Source organism: Leptidea sinapis, chromosome 17, assembly GCF_905404315.1.
Source record: "Leptidea sinapis chromosome 17, ilLepSina1.1, whole genome shotgun sequence".
In the NCBI taxonomy this organism is placed as follows: domain Eukaryota; kingdom Metazoa; phylum Arthropoda; class Insecta; order Lepidoptera; family Pieridae; genus Leptidea; species Leptidea sinapis.
The window spans coordinates 13,664,600-13,674,180 of record NC_066281.1 but is presented as its reverse complement, the minus strand read 5'-3'; the positions used below and the strand labels follow the sequence as shown (position 1 = coordinate 13,674,180).

The 9,581-nt window shown below is 34.9% G+C and overlaps 1 protein-coding gene across 1 annotated transcript; it reads right to left on the bottom strand.

Annotated features, from left to right (window-relative positions):
- Positions 1-4,080: 4,080 nt before the first annotated feature.
- On the bottom strand, positions 4,081-5,124 carry LOC126969014 (transmembrane protein 222). Its single transcript, XM_050814283.1, has 4 exons — positions 4,859-5,124; positions 4,578-4,788; positions 4,373-4,503; positions 4,081-4,298 (listed from the first exon to the last, which is right to left on the bottom strand). Exons 1-4 carry the CDS (start codon positions 4,993-4,995, stop codon positions 4,220-4,222), a joined length of 558 nt encoding a protein of 185 aa, XP_050670240.1. The 5' UTR covers positions 4,996-5,124; the 3' UTR covers positions 4,081-4,219.
- Between the last annotated feature and the right edge of the window lie 4,457 nt (positions 5,125-9,581).

Here is a 9,581-nt window from a genome sequence, read left to right as displayed (position 1 = left end):
ATTCTCACTGTCGCGAGAATTGCAGATGTACTCCAATAGAGATGTGTTTGTAACAGAATTTGGCGACCTTCTAGCCTTTCTCAGTAATAAAATTAATCTTAATAGTTATAATTACGACTTTTCAGTGGAAAGGAGTGTATTAAAAGAGTGTTAAATAAAATTTACTGTTGTCTGTGTATATTTCAAATATTATTGTACAACTTGTGATTTTGTAAAATTAATATTTTTGTTGCTTAGCAATTTTAAGTAGGGTGTGTGTTTAATATTAAGTTTAATACTCAAAATATTTCCTAAATTTAATTTAAAAAAATTACTCTATCAAATTTTTAAAATAATAGAATCATTATAATTAGAATTCAGTATGAAATTCATAAAATATATATATATATATTTATTTACAACATTTTGAAGCAATATGTATGAAAGAAATAACTAATGAAATTCAAACAATCTATAAAATCAAAATAACTATTTAACAAGGTGATACATTTTTCTATATTGACAAGCATCATTGAATATACAAATTTGAGGCTATTTTCTTCTTACTAAGTAGCATTGATTTGACATTAAGAATTTATTTTATTAGAGAAAAAAACAAAGATAAAAAAATATCATAATGCAGGTAGCATTTACCCCCATTCCTTAAGAGAGTGTAACTTGTATGGTCTTTGTGAATATTTCATAATACAGTAATATTTTGCTTAAATTCTTTCATTTGTATTTACAACACTCAAATTTTAAACAGTTATTTTTTTTCTGTTTGTCAATATTTGTGCTCCTGTCAATATATTTTTCTAAATTTAACACTTATGTGTTGTGGATATGATGTATTAGATGACCTGGTTTACTGTTAAAAATTTTGTACAGCTTTATGTGAATTTAAGATAATATGTCAAAGCAATAGTTGTTCCCAATCTTAATGGTCGGTTCAAACATAGTTGCAGGTATGAACTCAGCCATGAGTCAGGTAGAAAATGAATTTCTAATATATAACTTTGAATTTATTTATTTGAATAATATATGTCATTAGAAAAGTATTTGCACTTTGTAATTTGTTATTTTTATGTTTCTAGTGGCTATTAAATTGGTTGAGAAGTGTTATTATCTATTTAATGTGTAAAAGGAATAAAGATATTAAAATATATTCTTAAAGGGTTTAGTATATATTTTGTGCAATTGAATATAAATATCACAATTTAATAGGCACTACTTCAAACTGGCTCATACTCTAGCACTCTACAAAGTGCAAGTCCAGCCACACTGGAGATAACACATCTCAGGTCTCTCTTGAATCATTTGACCTCATGCAACACAAGCATCTATGCTTGAATTGTAAGGAGATCGAGTGCTCTGTGAAAGGCTCAATCCATTATATATTGACCACACATCATGCAAGAGATCACTCAAACCCTCCCCGGTGACCTGATTCTTGCCAACTAATTCAACTTGTGCACAATGCACCACAAACTTAAAATATATCTTCCTCACCTAAGGATGTGTGCTGTTCCTGCATAGTGTTGTTTTCAACCATACAACCACACTAATGAGCTTCCTTGCATGATATTTCCAAGACAATATGTCATGGGATCCTTATAAAATATTATCCTTATTCCCATTTCCCATACACTATTGAATAATGTCTACACACCTTCCCAAAAGGCCTACAACTCCTGTGATTCTTCTAGCCTTGTAGCAGAATGGCAGCGACAGGATAAACCTGTCTATAAAGATTTTATTTATAATTCATTAAGAAGCCTGCTAAAACTCAAACTTACATTACTTGCACTTAGGGTTACTATCCGTCCAGATTAATCTGGACATGTCCAGACTTTTAGACCATTGTCCGGCTCTCTAACTTGTCCAGATTTTATTTTTGATAATGGAATATACACTGGACAGCAAATAAACTGGGCCACCAACTACTTCGGATCTCTGACTCGATTTTCTCATAAAGAATAAGACTTACTACTGTCCTAATTATACTTACAGAAAGTACGTCCCATGATGATTAAAATGACTAAATTTATTATAAAGTACTGACAACTCACATTGCAATCAAGAAACTTACACGATGTTAACGATTTTCTCTGTTTTGACTAGAGATCGCGATTAGCGTTCGTCTTACTACAATGAGGGTAGTCGGATATTTCTAATAATTTCCTTAGTTTTTTTTTTATGGAAGGACAAACAAGGGTACGGGTCACCTGTTGTTAAGTGATCATCAGTTTACTACTAGTCAATTTACTTATTAATATGCAGATTAATGCATTTTCTGCGCTTGTAACTCCTACAACCTCCTACTACAACTACAAAGAAATGATTGAGTAATTTTTTTGCATCACCTTGCTTATACCTATTGTATAAATATAATATGAAAAGCTGTACATAATGATTTCATAAAGTGGCAAGAAGCTTCCTTAAATACACCTTTCTTAAAGGCTAACAAAACTCCTGTGATTCCTCTGGTGTTGCAAGAGAACATGGGTGGTGGTGATCACCTAACACTTTTGCATAAAGTATTACTCTGGCCAATAAATTGTTCTTTACCAATAGCATTCTATACTTAAGGAATATGTCCTTAGCATTCGCAGTCTGACAGTGGAATGGCAAAAGTGTGCTTAAAGACAATGTAAGCACACTTTTCTCCTTAGTCATGTGTTGGCTGTGTGTCAATCAACAAGCCTAAGCGTACTATAAAATGTGCTTAAATAATTCATTAACGACTCTAAAAAAGATGGTGGGACTTATCGGTAAGGTTATTTTATTTATATATGATATATGCAAAAATCGTAAGTAATTCAATTAATATTTTTCCATTAAATTTGGTACAATTGTTGACAATTCCCAGACAAGATCCGCTTGTCAGAATGGGACAGATGAAAGGACACAGTCAGAAATGAAAACAATAGAGTCACTCTTTTTAACCGACTTCAAAAAAGGAGGTGGGTCTCAATTCATCGAGGCTTTTTTATATTTGTTACCTCAGAACTTTCGACTGGGTGAACCGATTTTGATAATTGATTTTTTTAAAGCTGGTGCTTCTCGTGTGATCCCATTTGCATCGCAATTTGGTTCAGATCTGGTAATGGCAACCATGAGAAAACCATGAAAGTCTTAAATTTGCTATAAGAATGTATGCAACACATTTGAGAATTACTCAATATTTATAATATGAGTGTAATTTTTGATTAAAAACGTAAAAAACCCTCAACTGAACAGATCTTGATAGGAAAATATGGACAGACTGACGAATGTAAAACTTATAGCAACACTTTTTTTCATCTGGTTTAAAAAAAGTACCTAACTCCTACTCCACTGATGTCACTGTCTTGATTACACTTGCATTGCTGCATATTGACCAATAATATTTAAAAAAACTGGAGTAAACACAGAAATTATTATGTTATTATGGTGTCATTTGTGGCATGTGCCATATTTTGATTTTGTATGAGGTGCATTGTCTATACAGGGTGGCCGAGAAGTTGATGTCCAAAGTTAAAATTTGAAAGCCTCATGGTGATGAGTATCCAAATCACCCCTATGTATGTTCTACAATTTTGCATAGTTTAGGAGATAATATTTTTTTCCCCTTTTATCCGTTTTTTCACCTAATTGTGGTTTAGGACTTTTTTTAATTTTTTTGAACACTTTTAGTTAATTTTATTGTTGATAATTATTAACTACAGTTGCAATAACCACATAAGAAACTATGAATAGTTTAGGCAATGGGTAACTAGTTTAGATTGAGCCGTAAGTTCAAGATAACTGCTCCAGCTAAATTCATGAAAATGTTCAAGGTATCAAAAAATTCTTCTTCTAACTATTTTTAAAAACTTCCCAGAACATTAATAATGCCTATAAAATGAGCCAAATTCAAATTTTAGCTTTGGACATCAACTTCTCGGCCACCCAGTATGTATAGAATGTTATTGGTCTTTACCAACACTTCCAACTATATTCACTATCATTCACTCTGACTCCACATTGCTTTCTTGAAAACCACTAAATCTTAAATGTTATTAGTTGTTAAACAATAATAATCATGAGCTTACATTTTATGTTTTTAATTAATAAGAAACATACTTTAGACAACATTTATTTGATAAGAGTGCACCTTATGGTACTACAATATTATTTACATATATTAAAATGTTCTCTCTATATTATACATAGGTCATGCAGGTCATTCATTTGATATTTATTCAATTCACCAATATGTTCAAAGATATGACGCCAAGGTGGATATGATAACCACAAGTATGAAGAATGGTAGCCATGTCCTCACACAGGCACTGAAACTGATCAACAATCAATGTAACACATAAAGCTCATTTTACTCTGTTTTAGAATCATTGGTTCTTACAACTCTTACCTGACATATTTGGAGAACAGAATCATCCAGAGAGCTAGTTTAACCATATTCCAATTTTTACAGTCATTGTAATTCATAATGTTCAATGCAGTAGCAACATGAGAATGGCAGTTATCATAGAATATGATATGCTAAAAAATCATCAAAATAAAAATGAATATGTTATGTCAGTACCTACTACAGCCAGGTTCAGCTATCAACTTACCATTCTTTTTTTATAAATCTCAGAGGCTTCAGAAACTGCTGCATCCCACCCAGTCTGTCCATTGGAAACTCTCTTGGGTGTCAGTTGCCAATACTTTGTAGGGTTTCCAAATGCCATCAGATCTTCAGATACAAAGTAAGGCCCAGCAAAATCTCTTATTACTCCATTTGACGTGCAAATGCCCATATGTCCAAGAAATGGAAATATCCAACTACAAAGTATGATATTAATAATAATTAACAATAGACTGGATAATATGTTCAGAGTGTGAAACCACATACGTAAGTACAGGAATAGGAGTCCACACCACACAGTAAGGGTATCGAGCTCGGCAGTGGTCAACGGGATCCATCAATACTAATTCATCAGGACCATTGACGTCCAAGGCGTTATTCATACTATGGTCGCCGCTCATCATTCTAACAACATTATTTAAGTTTATTGTTGCAGTTTACAAGTGAATTTATAAACTTCCAGGTACTACATACTACTGAACGCAGTGTTTATGTTTAAATTCTCTTTCCCTATATCAAAGAGTATAATAATATCCCTATATATTATTATACTCTTTGGCCTATGTACTACAAATACAATTTACTTCTTTTTTTGTTGGGATTTTATGACCTGGTAACTAAGACCTTTAAGTCAAGTCTTTTTTTATAATACAATTTACATGTTAAACAAAATCATAGACGATGAAAATCATTTAAAAAACTTGTACAAAGTTGTTGTGTACAAAGAGGATGTTAATACTAGGTATTAAGAGGCGGGCCACGGGACTACAGAACATTTTTACTATAACAACGGCCCGGGACTGCCTAAGTAAAAATTGAAGTTTAGTTTAGTATGAAACGTGCAGTGATTTGACATAAGTTTATAGTAGTAATTTGAAATTACAGTATGGCAATTTGCGACGAGTTGAATCCGCTAAGTTTGAAAGCGAACAGTTGCTTGAACGTATGGATTTCAGCTATCTCCGTTTTGTACAAGATTATGGCCGTCATCTGTCAATCTATCAATGACTGCATGATTAATATCGCTTTTTTCTTAGAGAGTTTCACTAGGCTGCTTGTGTAGTTCATGTAATAAATTATTAAGTATAGTAGTAAATATGAGATTTAGGAATTTATTCCTAACACAGAAATCAGAATGAGAATGAACTATTCAGCTTATACCTAGGTAACACTGAAAATGTTTAGAAAATGAAAAACAGCTTAATGTAGAAAGTTGCCAATACTTTTATTGTTTTTCGAAGTAATCTTCGATCCTCTCTAGACACATTGTAGCATTCATTGGGCCCACTGAGAATAGCAGTGGGCCTATTCTGCCTAAGGGGTCTCTTCTATGGCATTTTTATACGCTTTAAACGCATCTTCAGGGCTCGTAAAGCGAATACTTCGAATTTTATCTTTAGTTTTTGGGAATAAATAAAATTCGCAGGGCGCCAGGTCAGGACTGTATGGCGGATGGTGAAGGAGGATCCTGCTTCGAGGGCGCTGCTGTCGAATTTTTTCTAAGACAACAGGCAAACAGCGATTGACATACCAGTCTGCAGTAACTGTCCTTCCATCTTCTAGCACAACTGTCGCGAAATGACCTTTCCGACCAAAGAATGAGGCAATCATCTTTTTTCCTTGACTTCTTCGTTTCTTTACTTTCTTATTCTTAGTTGGCCGATCCTAGAAACCCACTGAGCTGATTGTCTTTTGGTTTCGGGTTCGTAGCAATATATCCGGCTTTCATCACCTGTGACGATGTCAAATACAGCATTTGAGTCACCGCTGTTAAACTTATCTAACATTTGGCGACACCAATCCATCTGGTACAAAGCTTCCTCACGCCTAAATGTTCGTGTAATATTTTTTGAACTAGACTCATACCACTGCCTAGGCTTGCCCGTATCTTTTGATAGGTCATTCTCTTATCTTACTCTATCATGCGTCGCACAGCACTGATGTTATTTTCAGTATTCGCTGTTAAAGGACGTCCCTCACGCGGATCAGCATTAAGATTGCTACGTCCACGCATAAACTCGTTAAACCAATTGTAAATAGTGGGACGAGATGGGGCTTCATTAAAAAATGCTAATCGCAGCCTATCATAGCTTTGTTGTTGAGTAAGCCCACAACGAAAGTCCATTGACGGAAAATTTTCTCGCGTTAGCTTCATTTTCACGTGTAACAAGAGTTCTTAGATTTGCCGCCAATTCACAAAAACAAATGACAACATTAGGTTACTAAAGAGTTCTAAAATTGAAATTCAAAAAACTTTTCATTAGCTATGTTTCTAACTGGCCAGTTCTAAACATTTTCAGTGTTACCCATGTAGGACTTCGATCATCTCATTGATATATGTATTTATAAATTCTTATGTTATATGTAGTGTACGGTGTTCTGGTTGCCGTACAGATTAATTTATGTTTGGTTCATAAATTAAACTAGACTTAAGAACAATTAGTTTATTGAACTTAGTCTAAATGGTTATAATGGTAAATGGTTATGAGCACACGCGAACCGATTGATGCTCGAACGTGTACTGTGGAAACACGGCACGCGCCAGCGCAACTGCTGACAGGGCGCAACGTGATGTGCGATGTTCCACTCGTACATGTAGTTTGCGAACGAACTAGTTCGATAGAGCGCTCCCAAAGACGAACTAGTTCCCATATCCCTCGCTCCTTAGTTCTCTCTCGATCCTAGGGATGCTACATAATATTAGTGATTTCTGCTACGACTGCTACGAATCCTTTTTAGCATTCCAAGACTTTCTCATGTACTTCGCAAACTGAATTACACTCGATCGATATAAGTACACTATATTCTGCGCATAGTTGTCAGTAGTTATCCAATTATGTTCACTAACTACATATAATAGTTTTAGACTTTAGTTCACATCTTCACTTTCACTATAGTAAGCAGTTCTTTAGTAAACTACAGGAAATGCCGGATCGGGCGAACGATCTGCATGGGATTTGAGAAAAAACTAACAAATTTAAGACTGACCTAGTTCGTTAAAGAGCTGCGAACTAAATTGACCGCTCCCAGTCGCGACCTATTATGCGCAAGCCTTCCCACTGAATTTAGTAGATTGGCATTGCAATAGCTATAGCCTAATATTATTGTTTACACAAGTCATGCTGAGTGCCGAGCAGGCAACGGCGCAGTGATCCTACTATGGAAAGTTTCTTTTGCTTTGGTGAGTTTCGTTTTGTTTTAGTTTTGGTTGGTTAAAAACATAATTTGACTGCAAATCGAATTTTGTCAGCTATGTGAGATTTGATGTAACATCTTCCCAATAAACAGAAATGGTTATGGGATCTATACAGGGATACGTAGATTTGAGGATGGTCATCGTAGTCTATGTGCAAACAGAGAACAGATAGGTCCAATATCTTTCAAGTATACTCAGACGTCCAGAACAGATATCTTCTTTGACACACACCAGCAGTGGTTATTTGAGCCTCTTACTCTGTTTGCCCTGAGTCAGCATAGTTTTGAGTCTCCCCCCAGAGTACGCCAGGCAGTCCAGACATCCACCATTAGCTGTAGGTGCTAACTGTATACGTAGGGGATGCATTTTCCAGACTGGTTAGTCTGGTACCTTCTTGAAGTATTCTTTTTGGACCCGGTGTTGCCCTTTATCTATAGCCCACACAACGAAGGAAATACAGGGGCAAAGTCACTTTTTGCCGTCGGTTTTAAGTGGAATTGTGGTACTTCTTAGGGCGTACCGGCTTAATTTGGTTGTCTCAACTATGACGTCCATCTTATATGCCAGCGTATAAAAGTAACTCAGGGCGCAGATAAGCATAAAAGGTTACGAATTTGCTAACCGGCAAACTAAATATGAAGCCTCCTCCCTCTTCATAAGGCTAGAACTCTTCTGCCGCTCCGGGGTGTCTCGTCTGTAGATTAAGGATTTTTGCTGCACGGCCACCGGCAGGCATCGGAATTAATTGCTTAGACGCCAATTTTTTTTAAAATAATGCATCAAACATTAATGGAATTTCTAGGTATTTCCAATATGCAAAAGCCAATAGGTATTTGCAATATTGATTTAACCCCTGATTTATCAGCTCACTCGTGTCATCAGAACCTTATGCTGAGGTCATATTGTAAGACTTCCTGAGAGACGTCTTGAATGGTCTTTTGGAACACATTCAGTAATACAAATACTCAAACGTCAATTACTCAACGCTTTACAAGAGTACCTAAGTTAAAAAAATAATGTATATGAATACGTAAAAACTCAAGAGTTTTTATCGAGTACAGTAGATTCAATCCACACAGAACGGAAATAAATAAAGGTACTATGCGAGCATTTTACAATCGATTATGAAAAATATAAATAGCTTTAGTAAAAAACATGAGGCAGATTTTCTGGTAACAGGATCATCCAGCCATCGCCACCCTCGACTATATTATATTTTAGGGAAGGGAACTACCCACACCAAGACGCCACCCCAAGCAGTGGCATTAAAGCGAGAATGAATAATTCTGTCACGAGAACTAAGCCATATAACAAAAAAAATGTTCATCTACATATAAACTCCTTTGCAAAAAAAAAAACGCGCACTATTCGAGTACATTTATTACTAACAGTTAACTTTAATTACTAACGTTAAAGGTATTATGTTTTTGTTGCAAAAAATACTTATGTTTGGTAATTAAGTCGATCTTAATTTGTTTTATTTTTATTTATAGGAAGTTGCTCATTTTCACAAACAAAAAATAATGTAACTTCAATTGACTTTCTCCTTTACTTACTAGTAAAAGTAAAAAGTTAAAGTACAAACTTAAAAGTAAAAGTAACAAACAATAAAATAAATTAATTAATATCGAGTGTGGCCTCCACTCGCTGAAATAACTGATGCAATTCGTCGTGACATGCTTCGGACGAGGTTTATTGTGAGTTCTTGGGTAAAACGCTCCCATTCGGTCGTAATAGCAATTTTAAGCTCTCGGGTCGTCTGTGAGTCTTTAATCTAAGTACCGACTATTTCTA